The sequence below is a fragment of the Cinclus cinclus genome, chromosome 13 (genome assembly GCF_963662255.1).
Source record: "Cinclus cinclus chromosome 13, bCinCin1.1, whole genome shotgun sequence".
NCBI classification, from domain to species: Eukaryota; Metazoa; Chordata; class Aves; order Passeriformes; family Cinclidae; genus Cinclus; species Cinclus cinclus.
The window spans coordinates 13,661,202-13,685,660 of NC_085058.1; the positions used below are offsets into that span (position 1 = coordinate 13,661,202).

Below are 24,459 nucleotides of genomic sequence, written 5' to 3' on the forward strand. Positions count from 1 at the left end.
TCAGGCACAAGAAAATACAAACTTAACAGGTTTTCCCCTGCCTTGTGAAATGAATGGTGTCTTTCTCTCTGCCTGGCCCAGAAAGCATCACTGTCAGGTGAAAAGCAGATTGGTCAGGAGGGCACATAGGAGAGAGAAAAGAATATGCTTAGGAAAAGGTGACACCAGAAATAGGGAAGAGGGAGGAATCAAATTGAGAAGGATTAGAGAATAGGGAAGTAGCAGCAAAGAGGAAAGCAAACAGAAACACCCACCAAAGGTGACACTGCTGTTCTTCCATGCTCTGTGCTGTGTAAGAGGAAGTTTAGCAAATGCTTTGAGGAAATACAGGATCTCTGACCCGTGATAAGGCAGACCATTACTGAAACTTGCCAGTAAGTTATTTATTCCTTCCTTCCTTTACTCTAAACTCCATGTGCTTCATAGATTGTGGTTAGGCCATTTCTGCAAGCACAAGCTACTTCATTTATTATTCTCTCTTGCAGATTACATTCTGTAACGACCATAGAAAGCACCTTCTGCTACACAGTTTATATCCTAAATGTAGTGCTTTATCTACTAATTGCCAGCCATAGCTTTTAAAGAGCATTCAGAATTTTAAAGGATGGGGCCAGTTTTGATTAAAAATTTAATGTTTTAAATAAAGCTGTGCAATCACATTTGTTTCACAAGTACTCCAAAGCAGCAGCAAGTCACCCAGTGAGATTTCAACTGCAGATCAGGACCATCTGGAGAGGAGCTGGTGCTACTTTATCAGATACTGTTATTTGGTGACAAGCAGCATTGGCTGAAATTCCCATGGCACTACATAAGCCACCTTTAAGTTATGGAGATGATCTGAGTTGAGGCAGAGACTTTGGTCTCAGGACAGGCAGCTTTGAAGAAACAAACTTACTGAGCATCCTCACAAGACAAGAAAAGAATTATTCTTCCAACAGTGCCACCTGCCATACAGTGGATCCCAAACCCACAGAACCACTTCCCAGAATCACACACACGACTCCACAGCCTACTCACAGCCACCTAACTTTCACCTTTAGGTCTGGCCCAGCTGAAGTAAATTGTCACAATGTCACAAATGCCCCAAGATCCTCCACATGAGAGACGTGCTGCACAGGAAGCATGGAGAGCTCCCTGGGCAGAGTGAACAGACAAGGTCTGGAAACTGCAGTGTCTCTGGAAATTACAGGTGAAAAGATAAAAAAAAGCCATCAGAATTTAGCTGGCATTGGGACACATGTGACAGCTGTGAATAAATACATTTCAAGTAAACGAACCACCAATGGAAGATCCCCATTAAAACAAAGCAAGAGAAATCCAACTTACATATGCCAGAGACAGCCATAGGGGCTCGGATTTTTCAAAATTTTATTTAATCAAAGTTAAGACGTGGATAAACATAAATACAGCACAGGTACTTCAGATCATTCTTCATATTTGTGTACAGACAAACTGATGGATGTAATCCCAATGAAAACTGCAGTCAATGAAGTGCATACAGCCTTCCCCCCACACACACAAAAACAAACCCCAATTAAAAAAAAAAAAGAAAACAACAAAAAAACCCCACACAATCTCAGCACACACTCTCATTACAAATGATTCATACATAAATAGGTAGAGGGTGCAAACAAGCTAATATGCGAACATGTATAACCTCTCGTTAATGGGAAAAAAAAACCAGAAGCAGCCATAATGATTAAAATACATTCAGTTACTGATAACTAGTTGTGCCATACAAGGCATTATCAATAAAAAAAAAAAAATGGAAATTGTGCTGCAGAGAAAAGCTATATACAACAAGAAAATAAACTGCAAAGTTAACGCATGCATGTCTTATCCTGGAAAAGCACAGCCCTCCAATATTTTCTCCATGTTTGTTATAAAAGCCCTCTGCACTCAACTAAAATTAAAATGATCTTAAAGGATAATACTTGTAAAGTTTACTTAAGTCTTCAGCCACAGAAAACTGCAATGAAAATAATGTTCAGAGTCATTTTCAAAAAAAAAAAAAACAAACAAAAACAATCTATTCATCTGATGACATGCATGATTAAAAGGTCTAGGCAAGATACACTGCTCTACGTTCCTGATGACTAAGGAAAAAAGCTCAAGTCAATTTAATCTGCAGATGGTCAGAAGATTTTTGTATTCCAGCAGAAGCAGCAGTTCAGATCTTCTGGATCTTTTCCCCAACAACTACAGGATTCTCTTTTCTGATTTTCTCAGCAGCATCAGCTTTGTAATTGTAAGAGCAACTGTGTACATCTGAGTAACGGTGCATTCCACAGTAAACGTTCCCACACCGACATTCAAACCCTGTGGACAGAAACAGCAGCTTAGACATTTCAACATTCTTAATTACACTGGTTTGCTTTAAATCCTGAATGGGTTCACTCACTAGCAATAAAGCTCAGTCACCAGTGTCAATCATTCAGCGAAAGAGCCTCTGCTGCAGAAAGCATAAGAATCACAAGTAATACATTTTTAAGCGATTAAAGCAAGCAAGATTGGACTTGACCATTCCTTCTTTTTGCATGACACTCTAGCACAGAACATTTCTAGATAACTCTCTGCTCTCTTGCTATGTTTATGAATCTTCACCCTCCAGAATTCAGCCCTTTCACTGGACCACTTCAAAGCTGGCTAGTGAATGGCAGCAAACTATCATCCAATTCCTTAGCTCAGCAGACTTCCAAAAGGAAGTATTTGGAATTATGAACTTCACTTAAGAAAGAAGGCTGAAAAACAAAATGATATATGAATGACTAATCTAGTAAGAGTCAGCTGAAAGCATTTTTGACTGTTATTTCAAATTAATAAATAACCATACCCCATTTTGCCTTTCAAGTAACATTTCAAAGGGCCAAAACCTAAACAAGCCTAAGGAAACTGAAATCAGTATTTCTTACCAGTCAGTCCAACCTTCTTCCTGCACATGAAACAACGATTCTTTTTCTGTTTTGGTTTGTCAAGCGACTTGTCCTGTTCTTCAGGTGTAGGCTCTGCATTCTCTGACACTGAAGCTGACATTAAAAATGTTAATAAGAACAGTGGAGAAAAAAGAGTCTGTCTCTCCCCTTTTAAGTCCTACAATAATCTGAAGCCCATGTTGCACATTTGGCCATTTTGCAGCAGCTCCCATGTCTGAAGTGCATTGGTCTCTCCACAGCGACTGAAACTCCCTCCTTCTAAGACCTTCAATATAATTTAAGGAAAACACTTAAAATGCTTGAAAATACCACAAAAACAACTAAAACAATAAACATTAGTTTAACAGCAAGATTCAGCACTATCAGATCCAGGAAGAAAATCCAACAGTCAAGTGTTTCTCTCCCACTTCCCACTATCTGCTTACAAGAAGCACTATATGTAACAGGATCAGTTGAGCCACCCTCTTTCAAATCCTGAATCAACATTATTTTTGCTGAGGACTACAACATGGAGGCCACACAAAACACAGTGTTTCAGAAAAATCTACCACTGTGACAGTGCTGCTCTTGCACACCTGGAAAAAGCCTACACAGGATATAGTCACTACCTGGGGTGAGAAACACCAGCTCAAGAGACCCAGGCTTGCAGGGTGGAACTACACTGTCCGGGAACCCAGAAGGAAACAGGTAAAAAAAACCTAATTTTAAATACATTTCTCCTAAGGCATCTTTCAACCTACTTTAGTGCACTCTCACATCTAAAAGAAACAGGTTACAAGCTGTGTGGGAGAGTATGAACAAGTAATAGTAGTATTTGGCTGAGTCAGGTAAAAATAGAAGTTGGCTGGTTTTCCTCAAGTATTTGCACATTCCTTACATTACAAAACAGAAATAGAAACAAAAAAAGCCCCAACTTCATTTCAACGTGGGCAAAGAGCCAATCTCTGCCTACTAGACATAGCTAGACCACAGCAGGACGAGTCTCCAGTGAGTAAGTCACACAGAAGTTGGGAGCATTTGCAGCAATGAACAAAAGCAAGCTCCAGCTGGGAGGAGTGTGGATGGAAGCAGAGCTAGAACCAGTGCTGTAAGGAAGGGAGTACAACAGCAAGCTCAGACATTTGTCAGGGAAAAAGCCACAGGCATCTCTGTGCAGCTGGACTTTTGCTTGTCAGAGACTGTCATATACAGTTCTGTGCTAGCTCTTCACCAGCTGACAGCTCTTCTGCATGACAAATCCAGTGGGGTTTTTCATGTGCTGTTATTCTGATTTTTTTTTTTGAAAGAAAAGGGCACTCATCACTTTTGCTATGTATCAAAACAAAGTACTCAGCAACATCAATGGATAGCAAGATACCTGATCACCAGCAAAGACTTTGCCTGAGGGGACAGTATATTCCACAGGTTAATCTAGCAAAGACACTATTACAGATGGTCTATTAAATCCTTCTAAGTCACCATCTATGTTGGAAGCAGAGCTTCTTTGTCCTGAAATTTATAACAATTCATATTTCACAAAAAAAAGAACGCAATGGCTTTAAATGGTTGTTAAATGCCACATTTCTGCGTGGGAAAAATATCAAAAGGATTGCAAAATAAGAACCAAGATCAGCAAGGACCAAAAGAGGTCAGATAAGTACCAGAAGGGGTAAGACTTACTCAAATGAACTTTTGTAGTTTTACACAACACAGATATTGCAGTGTTTATTAATTCATTATGAACAAATTCATGTCATGAGCTAACACTCTCCAGCTTGCATTTCCTGTTGTAGCAAAATCCAGCTACCTTTCACTAAGAGCCTCTGTAACTATTAGCTAAATTTAGGAAAAACTGTCACTCTTCCCAGCATAACAAGGCTCTCATACACCCTTACTTACATTTTCTTTGTGCGTATGGCTCTCACATTAAAAAGGCTTAAAAATATTTAAGAGCTGCTGCTCAGTGTAGAACTGAGTGGGAAGATTCTTCTACTGCACAAGTCACTTTGTATCTACTGTAGTAACCAAAAATTTTAGATCTCAATTTGCTTTAGAATAGAAGCGGGAGAGATTTGAAACAAAATCCTCTATGATAATTACAAACACCCCAACCACTTTAGATGACCAAGTGCCCATGTTCAGTCTATGAGCTACCTGCAACGACCACAGCACAACAAAGCCAGGTAAGATGCAATACTGCCCAGCCTGGAGCTTGCAGCCACTCCCAACTGCTGGACTTCATCTGGATTCCAGGATGCTGCTGCCTGCTTTCCTTGAATCAAGTCCTCTCTTCCCCCAGCCCTGCCTGCAGCTGAAGAACAGAAGCCCTGGCAGCACCAGTACAAGCTTCCAACTAACCAAAAAGGAGTAAAGTATGAACACAGTAATGCGTTTCTGGAGTTGACAACTAGGGCTGGCCACTAGAAGTTCCCTGATTGACAGAACATGTTCCTTGCTGACAAAAACAAGCAGAGCCTGGATTTCCTCCTAAAGGCACAAGCTTTTCCTGTTGCTTTGCCTGTGCTAACCCCTGCCTGAGCTTCAGCTCTGACTGTGCTCTGACTGACTACAAAAAACAGTATTCCCCATGATAAAATGCACTCCAGCCTCTGCACCCCTGCAGACACAACACAGCTCTGTGTCTGAAGCAAGACACCCAGTGCCTCGCCCCTGCACTACCGGCAGAGATTTTAAAAGAAAATCTTTCTTATTTCTACAGAAGAGCATGAACAGCTACATTTACTTAAGGGCATTTCACTAGACCTAGGAAAAAGAACCCCTGTACCTCCAGAGGAGTGAAATGTGAAGTTAATCCACAGGAGAGTATCACTACATTTAAACTGACATAATCAGCCTAAAATACACTGTTGCAATATTAGGAAGTGGCAAATTAAATAAAAGCACACTCACCCACAGAATTTAGTTTAATCTTTCTGTTGAGTGTTTCCTCTCTCCCTGGTGCATTCACCCAGTATATCAGGGTATTCTGTACTATTTTATACACTTGTATCACAAACATAATCTACCTCTGAGTCCCTGGTACTATCACAAAAGTGAGAAGTATCCAACAACTCCTTTCCAGTACTGTGTACTGAGCCAACCCTGATAAGGCCCACTCTAGTTGAAGTCATTAGTTCAACTGCATTCACCTTAGGTCCAAATTACCTCCACATAAAATTCTGTAGCAACCTATTTTAATATCAAGTTTTTTTAACTTAGTTTGAACTTAACTGTTTTACCTCACTAAAATCCAGATATGCACAAATCAGGTGACTTCATTTAGAACAGCCATGTATCTTTTAGACAGTTAATCCAATCCAACTTTGTACTTTGGTTTTTCAAATAATAATCACACCACATGACACGAGTGATGGCATTCTGCAATGCTAACAGTACATGCCCCTCTACAACTCACAACAAGCTTGAAAATCACAGAGGCTGTTTTCATTCTCAGAAGTTTTCAGCCTCAGAGGGGCTGAGAGTCCATCCATTAGTTGGATTCATAATTTTAGCCCCATGTTCTTCAGTTGTAGGAGCTCCATGTTTGTGGTAGAGTCCTCCTGCCTTCCATGACAAGCTTAACTTACCTTTAAGATCCTCCCTGAACTAGAAGTGTGAATCCTAACCTGGATGGTTTTACCTCAGGGAAGTGAAGCACCTGCCTGAAGGCAGCCCTGTTAATCCTCTGGCTAACAAATCAGGAATCCTGACTGGCTAATCCTAGCAGGGCCATCATGTTGAGCAAAAGGCACAACAGTCCAGGAGGTAATTAAAGTGACATGGAGAGATGCTCAGAATAGAAGAAAGCTGCTAGGAAAACTGGACTGTAATTATCGAGTTTCATTTTAGGTCATCTTTAATGATATGTTCATGGTATTTAAGAACATTAAAGTAAAAAAAAATTCTGTTAGTCCCTATCTTAGATCATCTGGGCTTTTGCACTGCTCCACAAGCATCATCAAAAAAACATGAGCTGTGAAGTCCACATTTAACATATTCTGGAGTCTTCCTCTGTTGGATTTATGCATTGCAGAAGAAATAAAGACAAATCTGAACTGCTCTTTGGGAATTTTATCCCTTGATAGTTTTAGCTTGACTGCAAACAGCAAGGACTGTGTTCTGTACAGCTCAAGTCTCATTTATCTGTCTGCTTTAGAAAAGTAATAATAGTAATCTAAGAAAGCTTAATTATTCACCCAGTCTTTCATTCAATGCTGTTGTAGCCTGGTAATTTTTGTTAAATGCCAAGTTAAGGGGACCTCAGCTGAACACAATACATTAACTTACAGCAGCAGCATAGAACAATTCACCCCAGAACAGACATTTCCACAAGGCAAGATTTTATCAAAATAAATACTGGCATTATTTAGCTTGTTCCCCTACATCAACAGAAGTACTGTTAGACACACTTCACTCTGGGACCAATCAGCACATGGCTGTAACCTTATCTTTCTCTACACGTTAGAAACTTACACAATGCTAAAAAAACCACTTTGATTCACATGCTTGTACTACCTGTTTGTCAGTAACCTAAAATTCAAATTCCAAAAAGAAACTCCAGGATGCACAGCTGTGACAGCAAGTCAGTGAAATCCCTCTCAGCATCCATTCTAAGCTGCTTTCCTTCCAAACTTACATTTTCAAATCAAAATGCTTTAAAACAGGAAACACTACATTTCCCATGATTTTCAGTTAAGCAACACAGAAGGAACTCTTAAGGAACTATGGCTGACCCTGACAGAGTTATAAATAGGAATGGTAATTTAGAACTGCAACTACATGCTGGTGATGTTCTTAGTTTAGAAAAGAGAGTACAAAGAAAAGGACAGAGGACACAGCTGAGTAATCCAAACACCTGATATACTTTGACCCTCGAAAAACATAGAGTGAAATGCAGATACATCCCTAAATTCAAAGCTTCTGGTTGAGAAACCTCTCATCTTCTCATAAGGAGAATGAGTTTGAGAGGTGGAGAATTAGAAGCAGCACAAATTTATCCAAATGAGTAAGAAGAGAGACATGCTTCTGAAAACTTCCTGGCAAAAGTATTTACATAGGCCCAAGTCAACTCACAGGTTCAATAAAGTAAAGTACTTCCTCTGCCTCCCAGTGAAAAGCCAGTAGATGCATTGTCAAAACTGAGACAAGGACTCTCAGCTCCAGAATACAAATTTCCTAACAGGCATTAGAGAGTACCTCTAGAATGTATCTTTTCAAGAGAAAACACATTTCTAATAACTGACACATCAAAAGGTTAGTAGAAGTGGTAAAAAACTGAATTAAAAGCTTTTCTCCAAAATGTATGTAACCAAGGAGATGGCACAGTAGCTGACTAATGACTCTTGTATTCCATTGTACAGAAAGGGACACTTGAGCTTTGAGTTTGCTGAGAAGCAAAACTTTGATACCAGAGATACAGTCAAAGAACTAATATTTAGAATGTTTAAGTAGAAGTACAAGTTATAGAATTGTGGGTTTTTTACAGATACGTTTAGACTAGTACACAAAAATAATCCTCTCCACTAAAACCTAAACTGTCTGAGCAGAAGGCAGAATATTTACTGACTTACCTTTAAATACCTTTTATAATGCTCATAAGGTTACCAGTCTGAGCACATTTTGTATACTATCTGGCATTTTTGCATCTCCTAAGAAATACTATTATTTTTTTTTTAGTCTTAAGCTCTGAAAGTCTGCACACAGAAAATAAGAAAAAAGTGAAAAGAAACTTTACATTGTACCAGCAAGAAGGATTTTAGGCCAATATAGTAAACCCACTCAGCCATTGTCCTTCAAGCCTGTGGTTTGGTAAATTTGTATTTGATAAAGTAAATTTCAGTAGTTCAAAATCTTACACCACTGCAGTTCAAAGGTGAAAGGTTTATGTAGGTGTTTCCTGTTTAAAAGATACTGGCCTTGTTCTTGCAAAGGCTATGTCAAACACCCTCTATCACAAATACACTCAAAATTCTGCTATGTGCTGTAAATGGTTACTCTGAGAAGTACACAGGTACTCAAAACTCTACTTAGATGCAATAGCCATGGCACAGAGACAGAACAGGATGTTTATTTATGATGTGCATTCCAAACACCAATTAACTTGTTTATGGCAGACACCGACATCACCAATTAAAGCCTCAGTTTCACTTGCCCTTTAAGAAAATAAACTTTTATCCTTATTTTGCCTTCTGATTTCACAGAATATTTGGGTTTGAGAATCAGCTGTGTCTTGAGCAGGAGTGTATTAAGAACACTCAAAGTATAAAAAGCATTATTCATAAGTTCTGTCACTGAAAACTAGGTACCAACCTTGCAACTCTTCTGTCTCAGGTACTGTTTTGTCCACAGCTGTGCTATCCGCTTGGGATGATGCTACAGATTCTGTTAAAAGTGACTGATTTGACACAGGGCTGCGAGGCAAAAAAAAAGAAAGTTATGATTTTTATAATGCATTTCCATATTCTTTTCCTGTAAGAGATGTATTAGGGCACCTCTTGATGAAAAGGTATCCCAGAACTTTTCATTCTGAAGTAATTTCTGTAACCACTTAAAACTACCACAACCTGAATTGACACAAAAGGTAAACTTTTTTTTTTTATTATTCATACTGAATGCAACGGAACAGTTCCACTATAAAAAGAAAAATATTTTGGGTGGTTTGGCATACCATCATTCCACACAGAAGCAACAATGCAACATTCAATATGCAAGGATCTTTCAGCAAGATAATTGTAGAGGAGATAGTTTCAATGTTCTGGTGATATGAACAAGAAAATTGCAGCATGTCAAATGTTTCCAGTAATAAAGTTGCAGCAGCTGCACACAGAACCCCTTGGATTTTCAGAGTGTAAAGTGGTGCAGGCCAAACCTCCCAACCCTTTAGCCATACTGCTAAATCACAGCATGGCTGAACACTCACCAAGGAACACCCTGAGCAGTTGAGAGAGAGCAGTTCAACACTAGCCATCACTCCCAGCCAAGCTGCTCATCCAGCAGCTCTCCTATGGAATAAGACAGAGCTCAAGTCCCAAGCAAGAAGTAGCACTCTCTCAGCTGCGTTTTTATTTCTTCCTTTCCACTGAGGGATTCACTCTGAAGGCAAAAACCAGATTATCCAGCAGCCCATGAACCAGCACTTCACAGCACAACCAGAGCACTGGAGTTGCAATTTTAATTGTCAAGAACTGCATGCAGGTCTTGAACTGCCCATCTGGACACCTACAAAAAGGCATTGTCAATTAATTTTATTTGTCCTCAGAGCATTGTAAGCCTGAGGTATCCCCAGAGACTGAAGCTGAATTCCTGCTCCTTTATTTTGAAAAAAAAAAAAAAAAACAAAAAAAAACAAACCAAAAAAAAACAAGCAAGGGACACTGGTTTTTTTGAAGAGCAAGTCCAAGAGCAACCATCCACTCATTTCTCCTGCAACCAGTAATCAAGCCAGTGATCAGTGAGGTACTTCTATTCTTTCATGGTTTTATTGAAGTTGTGAGAGAACAAAGGCAAGGCACTGTAATTGGTTCACATCTGTGCACTGACCTGGATGAACTTTTTTCTTCTTTTTACACACACCAGAAGAGTTGTTTCAGGGTAAGATAAGTATTTTCTACCCCAACTAGAAACCTCAGAATGGAAAGACTAAATATAGCATCAAGCATGTCACCTAGCTCTCAGTTCATATGCAGGATCCAAGCATGAGATAACACCTCCTATAAAAAGCTAGGGAGCAGAAACAGTCTGAGCAGAATCAGTCAGCAGTAACTGATTAAATCACCCTCACCCTGTGTTCTACTACATTCATTTTTTTTAAAGAAAAGTTTAAATGAGTATTACTGCAAGTTTAGCTATAGTATATAACACGCTAACACTTTTCACTCAAAAAATTTCCAAAGCACTTAACTTGCTGTTGGTTGTGTCATTCTAAACTGAAATGGAGCCACTAAGTATAAACAAATATTTAGCTTTTACAAATGGAGAACACTTATTAAGTCTGAGTGGTTTACAAGAGGACATTATGTATCCTTGAATAATCCAGATGGAAATTACTTGTTTAATAAGAGATCAGTTCAGTTGCACAACTTGTACCAAGACCCATGTCTTTACCCTGTTCTAGTACTCTCCACTCCTTGCAAAGCAACTGGCTTGTTAACACATTATCATACATTTATTTATGAGAGCTCTAGTAAACAGCTCCCTGCCATTTTACAAAATCCTCAGATTTCTAGGATGAAAAGAGCTCTCCTTTGGTAAATGCACTGCAAGTTGTGGAAGCAGAAGAGCAGCCAGACACATCTTCGTAGAACAGAAGCTGACAACTTCTATCTGAGGCTGAATTATAAAGACAAATTTCCATTTGAATGCCAGATGAAGCACAGAGAACTGCTAGCATTCACCCTGAGATCCCATGCTTTAAAGTTAGCTCTGAAATCCTACACCTTCTCCTAATCCTGGTTCCAGCATTTAATTATGCAGGATCAGCACACTTCATTTAATCATTTTGACACAGATTTTTCTGTAAAGACACAGAGCAGACCGAAGCACCTTACCTTGGCTGCATAGATGGAGTCGATGTAGAATCTAAAGTGGACTGAGTTTCCTGGGCACTGCCCTCTGTGCACTGGACCGGTAAGGACTCGGTGATACTACTGACAGAGGCTGCTGCAAGACACACCCAGGGAAAAGGTGTTATGCTACTTCCTGGGATTACAAAAATTACACATCGCATTTACTCTTTGACCCCTACTACACCAGTCAGGAAAGTAATTGACTCTCTCTGCCTACACCATAATGAAATGTAATTTTCCAAAAACTAATTATGTTTGACCGTATTTTGATCTCTTTCCAGCCCCAGGCCCCCAGAACTTACACTGCAGAAAATTTTGAAGCTGGAGTCTTAAAACATTTACTATTTTTTGCTAATTAAAGCATCTACAAAAGCAGCTTTCTCAGCATACATTGTTACTCCAACATGAGAAGCTGGTGTTTTGTCTAAATAACCAAGATGGATCTGTGAGAACACCAGTATAACATCCTAATGCCAACTCCAGATGCATTTTGAAAGTGCAGAATCCAGATGGCCAGATTTCAATAGAAGCTACTGCTTCAATTTAAAAGGTTCAGTTGAAGGAAAGGCAACAGGACACAGGGCCAAAAAGAACAGAAAGTATGTGAAGCTAAGGAAAAACTATTGTTGCCTTTTCCCAACCTGGAAATTAAACTTGAGAATTTTAGTAAGGAGGTAATGATAGAAGCAGATCTTTATTTGAGGGCCTCCAGGGGCAGTTTTGGGAAGATATCCACAAAAGCCACTGAAGGCCTTCAAAAGGAAAAGGCATCACTAGGCAAGTGTTTACAGGTTAATCCTTCAGCATGAGGCCACAGAGATGAAATACCTGTACTTAAAATGCTTTTCACGAGCATTCCCCAAGCCTAATCCTATCTCTAAAGTAATTTCAGCAAAAATAAAGCGTAGTGTTTTTGTGCATTTTTATAACTTCAAATCAGAAACACTCAAATGAATACAAAAAGGTATTAGCAAGGGGCTACTTTGAGCAGATTTGTGGCAACACAGTTACATTATGAGCATTCCATCCAAGCTCATTCCATAAGGTAAGATGCTGGAATGAAATGGTTTGCACTAATGCTCCAACAACCAGTATCTGGACACGGCCAGGAAGCTGCTGCCCGCTGGGTCAGGTTGAGCTGCTCACCACACGTATGTGGGGTTACTTACCAGGAGGGCTAATTCTACCATTACTGTTCTGCCTTTGAAGGTGTTCTTTGTAGCACACTGAACACATGCCATTTGTGCGAGGATTCCCGTAAAATCCGCAGCCAGTGGAACAAAGCATAGGCACTTGGCTACGGTTAGTTTCTTGGGCCATTCTCCCTTCTTCTATAAACCTGAAATTGATACACACAACCCAGTATTTAGAGGCCTGAGAAAAGCCTTCTTTTACAGCTGCCATTTGAAAATCTGGAATTTCCTACAGCTCAGCAAAAAGATCATCCAGAAAAAATGCCTTGCGGGTAACTCCATGCCCTTTCCCAAAAAAAGTCTATGAAGTCTTCCCAATAATACACGTACATATGTAAGGCTTTGCATGACCCACCCTTCCAGCCCCACCAATTTATTTTCAATGTATACCCCACAAAGAAAACTAATTTTAGCAAATATTAGAAGTGTTACTGCTTCTGGCAGCCAGGTAAGGGGAGTAGGGGAGGGGGACACTTATGCTGAAACCTGAACACCTGACACTGGGCACGAGAACTGTGAAATAAGAGACAAGCATGGTAATTTGTCCAATGCCCAATTACTTGCTGCACAGTAATTATAATTAACGACAGTCACATGAATTCACATGTCACTGTTTAGTCACTGCATCATTAGTGAAAGACGACAACTGCTTACCACAAACCCCGTGTTATGATTTTTCACACGCTAAGAGAATATCATCCTTACAGTCAAAGATATTAGACCACGTAAACATAACCTGCTATTTTTAAATTCTGTGTGAAAATAAAATAAAAATGAGAAGAGATACATGAGTCTAGAGAAATATAATACATGAGTTGCCATATGATTTAACATCCTTAACTTTGATTTTCATAAAAACAGTATCATTTATTTTTTTCCCCCGGCTCGTATTGATCAAGTTTACAAATACTTGCAAGTTATTACAAGAAAATGACATCAAATGACAATTTCCATCAGTGTTCTGAGGCTCTTAACTATTATCAAGTGGTCTAATTTGCAAATAATTTTTGACATATCATCTAAAAATTAATTTTCCATTTACCACCTCATAAATATACAACTGCACTTTTTTAACCTGGGTCTACCATTTCCTGATTAAAAAGTAAGCTGAAGCATAGGTAATTTTAATTCTTGTAAGTCACGCCAAAGATAAGCAATATTACTGGGGGAAAAAAAAAAAAAAAATCATCAATCTTGGAAGTAACATCAGTATACATTTCTAACAGAAAGAAAAAAATCCAGAGGGAAAGGGGTCTCAAGATACTTGAATACTTTACCAACTGCCATGTTATAAAACTAGATTAAACCACAGTAAGAAGTACCACAGCAAAAAAATATTTCCTTTTACATAAGATGCATTCGAAGCCAAACACAAACAACTTCCCCATTATTTTGTTTCCAGAGAAATCTCATCTGCTCTCACACCCACATCCACTCCATTTTGTTTTTATTTCCCCAAAACATATGAAATTGATACAAGTGCAAACCTCTGGGTTGCAAAGCCAACAGCAACACGGAAACAAGTCAAGTCTTCTCACAGCAGTAAGGTACTCTACCGATGGGGAAGGATACAAGACAAGGAAGATGTACAGGCAGGAAGACAACCAAAATCTGATAGTATCTTTTTCAGCTTCAACCTGCAATTAAGCTTATTTCAGCTGTTGACTATGCTCCCCCACCCCGAGAAGCATTTGCTTTTGACATACAAAGCCCCCATTGACCTCACATGACAGCTAAATTTGATTTTTGCTGAAGTACTGTACTTGTAAGCTCAAAGAGCACTTTCATTCCTGCTTTTCTCCAGACAGTCTTTCAGAATGAAACTGCAAGTAGTGCATGTGGAATTTAATTCTTATGCTGGGCCCAACATTTCAGAGAAGCCATTTCAGGGGAACACAAATGAATATGAGTTTGCTGTGCTTTGGTAACCAGAACTAATTTAAAGCTGAAACCTTATGCAAATCATTCTTTGGCACAGAATGTTTTAAGATTGAAAGACTAATTAAAAACGCTTTTGACTGAATATTTCAAGAGCTAATAGAGATTCAATGTCACAATACAACTATTAATCCTTTTAACTTTAGGCAGCAGCATATTAAAGAACCCTACACGAACTTCCAGATTGTACCATGATTTTCTTTCTGTTCAATATTAGATTCAAGCAGCACACAGAACTCAATAACTGCACTAGCCACTGCTAATACTCCCCAATACATTGCTGAAGGGACCAGGTGCTAACACAAACACAAATAACAATCTCTAACATTGATGTAAAAAAAAAAAAAAGTTCTGCTCCAATTCCATAAACAAACTGTGAAAGGTGCCCAAAGATGCCCAGACGAAAAACAGGAAAAGCTGGCCTGAGTTCCAGCTAAGCCAGTTCCCAAGTTCATTAACCAGTGGATCCTGTCACCAGTCAAAGCACAAGCCACTAGCATGAGGCTCCAGAACACTTCAATCTCCAAGGGGAAGTGCCAGGGATTCTTCTGAAGAGTTTTAATAAGGGCCACAGGAAGCGGAAGATCTTTCATTGGTTGCTAATATTTGAGAAATACAATGAATAAGAGATAGGATCAACCTGATGCAATGTTATGAAGTCAAAGTAGAACTTGCATCAAGACAACAGCTTGTGGGGTACGAAGGGGACAATTGGGTACAGTCCCCCTCACCCACATAATTACTGCTGTGAGCTACCAAAAAAACCCACCAGGAAAAGAAAGGATCATCACCAACAAAGTTTTCTGACAGTTCAGTGAGCTCAATCAGTTCACATGCAAAAACACAAACAGAAAGTCCAACACAGGAGAGCCTCTGGAATTGATGTGAGGAAGGATATGTGACCAGGAGGGATAACACATGCTTTAGCAGCCTGTAAGCTCCTGGGATAGTTGAACTCCCCTATTTGAACCCTAAAGCCACAGAATACCAAACCAGGATAGTAAGCTCTCCCATGCTTAGCCCTCCCTTCTAGTTCTCACACGCACCAAAATGAAACGAGGAAATGATCAAACTTTAAAAAAAAAATATCAACCACTCCACCTTCTGCCAATTAATTTCAACACAAGATTGGTTTCTGAGCTCATTTGTCACACCTGTGCTGTTTGGGTAGGGGAGAGGGTCTAGCTGCAGACACGTGTTCCAGCAGCAGAGCAGGCTTAAGGAATTCAGAGAACCACTAGCCAAAGGCAGGCACTGAAGGCAGAAGGAAAGAGACGCAAGCACAGGCAGTTCGTGCAGTGCCCTCGGGCCGTGCCCGTCCTGTCCACACTCGTCCCGTCCCTCGGGAGGGCAGGGGCCGGATGACAGCGCTGCTCCTCGGGCCCGGCACCGCCACCAGCACAGCAGCCGGACTCTGCCCCAGCGCAGCAAACACGAGCGGCCACACATCACCCAACAGATGTTTTTGGGGAGGGAAGTACCTCCCATCCACCCCGTTCTTGGCTCAGCTTCAGCTGATTTTTGTTTCAAACTGTCCGTAATGCCTCACGCAGGAAGACGCGCAGTATCACCGAGCCCAGACATCAGCAGCGACCGCCCACCTCTACTGCTGTACGGGATGTTCGCTCCCACAGCTCCGGCCACTGCTGCACAATCCCTGCCTGCAGCCGCATCAGCTCAGCCATCTCATGGAAACAACGCAAATATTTGCTCTGGTGCACTGGAGAGCTTGCTGATCTGACAGAAGATCAACTCCAGAGAAATGACATACACTGCACAGGAAGTGACATGGCTAAAAATAGGACAACCCTTTTTAGGGGCAGCAAGCCTTTGCTGAGCATCAAGCCAGTATACTGTGAAATAAAACCCAAGTGCATACACTATCCATAATTTCAAAAATGGTCTCCCCTAGCTTGGCTTCAGTATGACACTTGAAACAGCTTCATAGCTGAAATGACGACAAGGTCTTGGGATCAACATGACTGCATGTACGTCCTCCTCGGTCTGAGGTGTCACAAAACAAACGTGGAGCTTCTCAAGCTCCTGGAAATGCCTCTGGGCTCTGCCTGCTCCCCCAGAGCTGTGCCTGCACAGCATTCACAGGGTCATGCTATGAATTCTGAAGGTTATTCTGAATGCAGAGTTGATTCCTCTTAAAGAAAAAAAACCCAGAACAACAGTGCTCTTTACAGGATTTCAAACACACTCCCTGCTTTGCTTTACAGTATAGTTGTATAACCAGTTATAACAAGCACTAATGAGAAGGAAGAGCTGAGAGGGAAGTGCAAGAGCCTTAAAAAACTCCTCTCAGTGCAACCCCACAACATCTTCACTGAAGATTATGGAATAAACACCCTCTTTCTGTATTAGCTAAAAATTGCTAAACTTCAGCTGAAATTACCTCTGTTTTCTTAAAGACAATTATTGCCACTAGAAGCATGGCAGCACACAGCTCTGCAGGCTATGTCCTTTTCCTACAAATAAGGCGCTTACAGTCTACCTGTTCCTCCTGTAATACACAACTTCATTTATTTAATAATGTCCTTTTACTGCTGCTACAGGTTCTACCTTTCTCTCTCACCACAGCATATCCTCAGAATAAATTCCTCTCTGTACTAAACAAAAAATATGCCAAGGACATGCCTATAAAATGTATAGAGTTGAAGCTGTAGAAACACTAAAGCAGAGCAAATCTTCTGGACATCAAGTTCTCTGGAGAAAGAGACACATCTTCCAATATTCTGTAAAGCAAGTAACAAAATACTTGTGGACATCTCTTCCCCACAGAGCAGGCACTGTGATCTTGGTCTTCTTCCCCCCCCCCCCCCCCCCCTTTCTTCTTCTTTTCCTTTTAATTAAAATGTTTATATGCCACTAGTTTCAAATAACTGATACCCTAGCTTTATAGGTTCAAATGTTAATCAGTAAGATCAGAGAGAGCAGCATTTAGCAGGATTAAACACACAAGGTTTAAGAATAATCTCCTTCACACACCCCACACCTCCCCCCCCCCCCCCCCCCCCCCCAGTTCTAGACAAGAAGAAAAAAAAGTCTGGCACAGAAGCCAGCTTTCTCTTCATCTGTCTTCCTCAAAGAAAAAGGTCTCTTGAATACCAGTTACCCTCATACTTCAAGTTGTGGTAAGGAAAACAAGCAGATCCTTACATCTTGCAGTACAGTCTTGTGTTCTGCAAACACTCCTAAAATCTGTGACTGGTATGGGAAGGATCCCTCCCAAAAGCTAATGCTGAGACCACCCAAACAGCATTGTGCCTCAGCAGCACAGCAGACATAGTTTTGAACCATTCTGATGCCAGCTTCAAAACTGCTGCTCAGAGAGAAAGCAGAACACTGAGTGTGAGCTACTCTTCATTGTCAAAATCAGCACACTGACAGTTTTACCTGACACTCACCTCGAATGATAAATCCACTTTTAACAAGTGATTAAAATATTCCCTCCTCTGTCATAATCAGCTTTATAATGAAGCAGTTCAGCACTGAAGTAGCACCAAGACTAATGGTCATTTTCTCTTTGTGCTAATGAAGCAAGGAAGAAACTGCAGAACTGGTAATGTGTGCTTAAACATACAAAGCTTCATTCCAAGCACAAATAAGACACAAAGGTAGGCACACAAAAATACACTTCACCTTGTAGCATGTACTGGCACAGATACCCAATACTACATGTATCATCATACGAAAAGGCATGCTGGCACAAGAAGCAATAAACAGGAAATGCATTTCTCTACAGGCTTATCAAAACAAAGGGCAAATAAAAGCCCAAGAGCAAAGTTCTGTTGAATCCTGCTGCAGAAGCTCCCAAAGCACTGGCTGTGATCGAGGACACCAGTTCATATTGGAATTTGTTGCTTGTGTGTCCTGCTAGAAGCAGGACACTACTCAGGGTTATAAAGCACTAGACTCACCAATTAACAGCAAGTTACAGAACAGTCCTGTTTTTTGGTTGTTTTTTTAACACCATTGCTGTCTCCCAAAAGGCTCCAATTTACATTCACTGAGCAGTCATTTGTAGCTGCTTTAAGGCATTATCATGTCCCGGCAACTTGCTATGGAGCCAAGAAGAACTGGCAGATTTGAATAGGGGCCTCAGTCATTACAGCTCAGCCCAGCTTGCTGGTTGCAGTCAGACATGTCATTTCATCTTACAGCTCACCCTTGCTAAAGCACTGCAGCTGGTTCACATTTGCCAGCACAGCTACATGTGTAGTTACACTCTGACCCAGTTTCATCAGAATGCTTTGAGTTAAAAAAGTGAATATAGTTAAGGACGAGCTATGCAAGCAGATCTCTAAGGGCAGCGACCTCTTTGTTCCTGTAGCAGCAGAACACACAGCTGCTGCATTTTTCAAAGCACAGGAGTTGCAACTTCCTCAGCACCGAGAGAATCCATACATTTTAAAGCTTTCCTCTCATTCCACTGAGCCTCCAGTTTTCTTCCTGCTTAAACAAGCTAAAGTTTTAAATTGCATTTTGAAGTAGAATTTATATGACTTCGTAACAAAAACAAAATACGCTGGTGACCAAAGACTTACACAAGATGTTCTTTTAACTCACTTGACAAGTCATTTAATATCTACTATGTTCCTGTCTATTCCTGTTGAACAGCTTGGTATTTTTGTTTCATGCACAGACTTAAATTAGGCTAAAATCAAATACTTATACTAGACACTCCTAGCAGAAACTTTACAAAAAGATGTAAAGAGTTAAGAGAGTCTTTTCTTCACTTCCAATTTTTAGCAGTGAACAAGTTTAAATCCTTCCATACAAAAATTAAAATAGAAATAAAATTTGGACTCCCAAGAAAGCTACATCTCAGATTCAAGACATCAGAAAGACTGAAAGAATCACATTAATGGAAAAGAGACACAAACATGAGAGAAAGTGCCAACTCAGAAGTGGCAGATGGACAGAAAAGAGACAGTTCAGGTCATAGGAAGGGACAGAACATTAGCAAGTTTTGTAACTAATCTGAGCCAGAATATCACAAACCCAGGAACACCTGGTACAGACAAAGCCTCCAGTGTTAAAGCCATGTATGCTGCTAAGTACAACTGACTGCTCTTGTACACAAGGTTACACGAGGAACAAGAGAACACTTCACTACAACCCCTCCGCTCTTGCTAAGCAAGAACAAAGATGCACAGATTCTATACTGCTATCAAGGAGATCACTGATAATAAGGACTCAGCTTTCCATGCTTGTCTACATATACTATTAATAGATGTTACTTTGAAACTGTAATTACTACTTGTCACCACGCTTAACCTTTGCAAAGCATGGATTACCAGACCAAAGATTAAATTCTGTAAAAGTGGTACCTCACACTCTCATTCACCTCATGCAAAAGCATCTAATTGCTTGCAGTGACCACTTAAAAGTCTACAAATAAAAAAACAAGTATAAGCAAATTTTTCATATTTAATTTCCAAACTTTCTAGTATAGTCGACACACCAAATAAAGGGCCAATTCCATGAACTTCATTACCCTACTGAAGATTAATTCTAAAAAAAACCCCCAATAAATAACAAGCAATGTAAGAGGTACATTTCATTACCTAGTAGGAAGTATCATATCTTATTTTGGATTTCAAAGAGGTAGAGTACAGACAAAAGGATTTACTCTGGAATTGCAGAACACATTGCTACTGGTGTGATGCTGGGTTTTTTGCAGGAATGACCACTACTTCATGGAGCATCTGCTAAGACACCTAAAAGATTAAGTGTAGCACTCCGTATAAAGCCTTCAACACTCCTATTTATCATGCATTTCAATTTGAGTCTAAAGCACCTAAATACAAATCAGAATGCCAAGGATTATCACTGTGTGTACACTTAGGCCTGTACATTGGGACTTTCTAGCTCTATACTAACACTGCAGCACCACTAGAATTAGACCCTTGCATATGACAGTATCCAAACATCCTGAGATTCAAAGAAACATCATTTTCCCCTCTGATTTAGAAAACTTATAAGCTTCTTATTCCCCAATAGCACAATACACATGTAGGCAACCCCAGTTCATGCAGCAAACTCCAGACCAGAGCAACACAGAAATGCTTACAGAAAGAGGCACCACCATCATCATGTTCTAAGTTTCTGTCTCTCTAGTGAAGACTATCAGAAAAATCTAAGATGACAAAGCTGCCTTTTTGGAGAGGTCAACCTGAATGCAAGTAAAAACAACAAAACCCAGACACATAACAAAACTCACTTCTTGGATTCAAGAGAAAAAACAGTAAATAACCCTTGGAGCTAGACAGACTTGTTTACAAAGAGTCATGACAGAGACCTTCAATAAAGACAACTAGTTAAACATTGAAAGCACTGAGAGCAACACAGTAACTATACTTGTTCAGTACATAGTAAAGACAATTTCTAAGTGAGTTACAGACAAAGCAAAGTGAACACCAGTGAACACCAAAGATGTGTTTGATCTGGCATCTCTGGGAGAGCAAAGTTCAAGAGGTGTAGCTGAGGAACACAGAGAGAACACTGGCCAGCCACCCCAGCGGTCATGCTATCCTATCCAAAGCACTCTGTCCATACACAACCCAGAGAAGAGTGTCTCCTCCAAATATGAAGTTGTACTTACTCAGTTTAGCTCCCCAGCTCACCCAAGATTTAAGGCAGAGAGGCTGAGCATGCCCGTTTTTGGAAGATGGCTGTCTCTGAGACAAGACTGATGCAGAAACCTTACATGAAGCTACACTTGTGACAGAACAGGCTACTTTTAAAAGAGCACCCTTCTAGAGAGTGCTTGCTCTGGCATCTCTGCTCAAGAGGAATAAAAATTCTGAAGTTACACCCATTAGAAAAATCAAACCATGTCAGTAATTGCTCATCAGCAGTTGGCTGTGGCAGCTCACACAGTTTCCATCATGTGTGGCTGAGCTGGTGTCAAACCACACAAGTCACAGATACTGCTTGATGAGCCCTTTTCTTTCCTCTTTAGTTTGTGCCATCTCATGCCTGTATTCTGGCATTCAGGTGCTGCAGAAATCATTGAGTTGTCCCTCACAGCCCCATAAATTTAAGGTTTACTTCAAATCTGTCAAGTTATAGAAATACCTTCTTTAAAATGCTCTACAAAAGGTAAGAAAGCTACTCTAAGAGAGACCAGACAGGGTTGCATTCTGCTTTCGCTGGTATCAGATGTGGAAGCTGGACATTTCAGAAATCAGAGGTTGTATAAAATTAGAATCAGGAGATTCTAGAATTTTCTCAATTCCTTTAGAATACCAGGCCAAAAGAGACGCAGTAGAGCAACTCCATAAACTATCTCTGGTGCTGTATTTTAAAACAGGTTTGACATTACACACCGGTAAGAAATAATCTGTAAGAAGGACTCAAACATTTACAAGATTACCCTCATAATTACTGAGAGAATAGGTATAGATTCAGTAATCGCTTCTTTTGAGCTTCAGTGAATAAGTAATCTTCTCTCAATACAGCATAAGTTTCACTTATTTTAAGTATATCAAACCCAGAAGAGATAAAAGCTGCTTTAACACGAGTTCCCAAAATAGACAGCTTCTTGTTAACAAAGCACCTGTTGCTGAGAACTGACAGTAAGCACAAAACACATTATAATTTGTTTTCATAAACAGCACTATGTAGAATTTTATTTAGCTTATAATGCCACAGTTCTACGTGGGCCTAATGCTCAGGGGGCTCTTGCTTTAATATCAGGGTTCCTATGTGTTAATAAATAAAATAATCATCATTTATGGCTAGGACATCTTGAATTCAGCTTAACTTCCAAGAACACTGTGATTATCATGCAAGGTGTGTAGTTCTATTTAGAACTATGCACTCTGTCTAATTTAAGTGTGCAAAATTATACAATACTCTGAACTGTGGTTTGATGGGGAATTCAACCTAAAGCTAAAGCCTGACCAAAGAAAGAGTGTATGTAAGGACAAGTTTACAGCAGAAGAGGTGTAAGTACAATGTTCCCTGTGGCAAAGCTGCATTCCTCATATCCTGCAACATACTTAAATTTAGTCAAGGGACTCAAAGGTATTACTTTGTTTTAACCTCAATGCTATTCTGGGGGCGGGGGGAAGGGGTGCTGCTGCTTTTTTTATCCCTTAATTATTATTTCAATCACTGGGGAAGCCAGCTTACACTATCCCAAACAAATTACATGTAGTCTTTAGATGTCTACATACTAAAACTTATTCCCTGCACAAAGTATAGGAAAATACTGCACAGGAATGCAGCTGCCATGTTGGACAACTGATATTTATCCATCATTTTAATACACTGTCAAGTTTCACTGAAGATATGAATAGACCAAGAGGTCACACTGAAGTTTCGCATCTTTCCTTAGTTTCCTCTCAGCTGTCACTTTACACTGCCTGAAACAATGGAATGTGTAAACATCCAACTGCTACCTATACACATGCATTCAGTATCTATTAATATGCAACAATGCAATAGCTTTATGATACCCTGAAGGCTTCATTCTTTAAAAGCTTGGGTTGGCTCTTGTATCTGGTTTATGGGACAGCTTACTGCCAGAAGAGTCAAAGTAAACAGTGCAGAAGGAAGGTGAACCTACCAAGTCAGTAACAAATGAAATGTAAGGCATAGCTTCACTTACAGCTTAAGCCAAGGAAAAAGGCACCCATCACCAGGAAGTCAGAGTGAGAATTATTGAAAGTTGCCTTTGTCAGCTTTAACTATCTAAGGTTCAAGTTAATAGATAAGGGGCTAGGAAATTATCAGAAATTTGCAATAAGACACTCTCCTTTCTGAAGGTTTCCAAAAGTACACCACTTGCTCAGATGGAGAGGTCACTGCCTAAGAAAAGCTTAAAAAAATACTGGAAGCAACTTGATTGAGGACAACTGGCATTTCTTCCCCCACTGCCATCACGGAACAGAAAATAGTTTTTTACACTTCTTCCCTAAGCCCATACAGAACAGACTGCACATATTTCAGTTTCTCAGCTGAGAAGAAAGCCAGAGCTGACAGCTCTCCAGTAAGAGTCTGCATTGCAAACACCATGCTTTAATCACTAGGGCATCCTTTTAACCTACAAATACTCCAGTTACAACTCTGAACTGCCCTCCTGATAACCAAGCCTGCTACTCATTCTGTTTCCAGACAAGATTCCACTATGTGAGCACACATTTCTAGTATAATGTCTCCCCCACTCACTGTCCAGAACACTTAGATCAGCAAGTAAAGAACACAATCACCTAAAAATAGCATGGCTGGATGCCACTGTCTCCCCACTTATTACTATGCTACCTTTGTACAGAGTTTTTTTTCCACAATTCTACATAGAAAAATAAAGCCATAAATGGCTTTACAGGAGGGACTGATAACCAAAAAGGCCAAGATGTTAAGTAGTGCCATGGGATTTCCTCTTTTTCCTCAAGCCACATAAACAAAAATGTACATTTTTAGAAGCATTTTGAACAGTAACTCCTTAAGTAGATCTGATTTCTCTTTTTATCCTCTCGCCATAGTGATTGTATTCTGCTAGAGAACAGATTGACACATGGCAAAGAAACAGCACTTTCTAGAGAAAGAAAAGTTCACAGTATAAAGCAAAAGCAGACAAACAGAAAAATGCAGGCCAGATCGCCAACTATTTTGCTTGGCATATTAAAGCCAGTATCATGCTTCAGAATGGATAAAAAAAGGTGGGGGGGAAATCTGCTCACAGGATATTGAGCTTTAACTGTCAACAACATGTGGCTTTCTATCAGGATGCTCATTCCCTTCCATTCACAAACTATGGCCAACAGGGCTTCTATCAGGAAACAACAGAAAAAAAAGAACAAAGTATTTACCTTTTTATTATGGTACTGGGTCAGA

The 24,459-nt window shown here is 40.0% G+C and overlaps 1 protein-coding gene across 4 annotated transcripts in view; it reads right to left on the minus strand.

The window, feature by feature from the left end:
• Positions 1-1,351: 1,351 nt before the first annotated feature.
• ZFAND6 (zinc finger AN1-type containing 6) overlaps positions 1,352-24,459 on the minus strand; it is a 36,075-nt gene continuing 12,967 nt past the window's right edge. For all 4 annotated transcript variants that reach the window (XM_062501743.1, XM_062501745.1, XM_062501744.1 and 1 more), the window contains 5 exons: positions 12,646-12,815; positions 11,459-11,570; positions 9,222-9,322; positions 2,913-3,026; positions 1,352-2,319 (listed from right to left, as the gene is read on the minus strand). In XM_062501743.1, the coding sequence (XP_062357727.1) occupies positions 2,171-2,319; positions 2,913-3,026; positions 9,222-9,322; positions 11,459-11,570; positions 12,646-12,796 (627 nt within the window). In that variant the 5' untranslated portion in view covers positions 12,797-12,815 and the 3' untranslated portion in view covers positions 1,352-2,170. The remainder of the gene's footprint in view (positions 2,320-2,912; positions 3,027-9,221; positions 9,323-11,458; positions 11,571-12,645; positions 12,816-24,459) is intronic.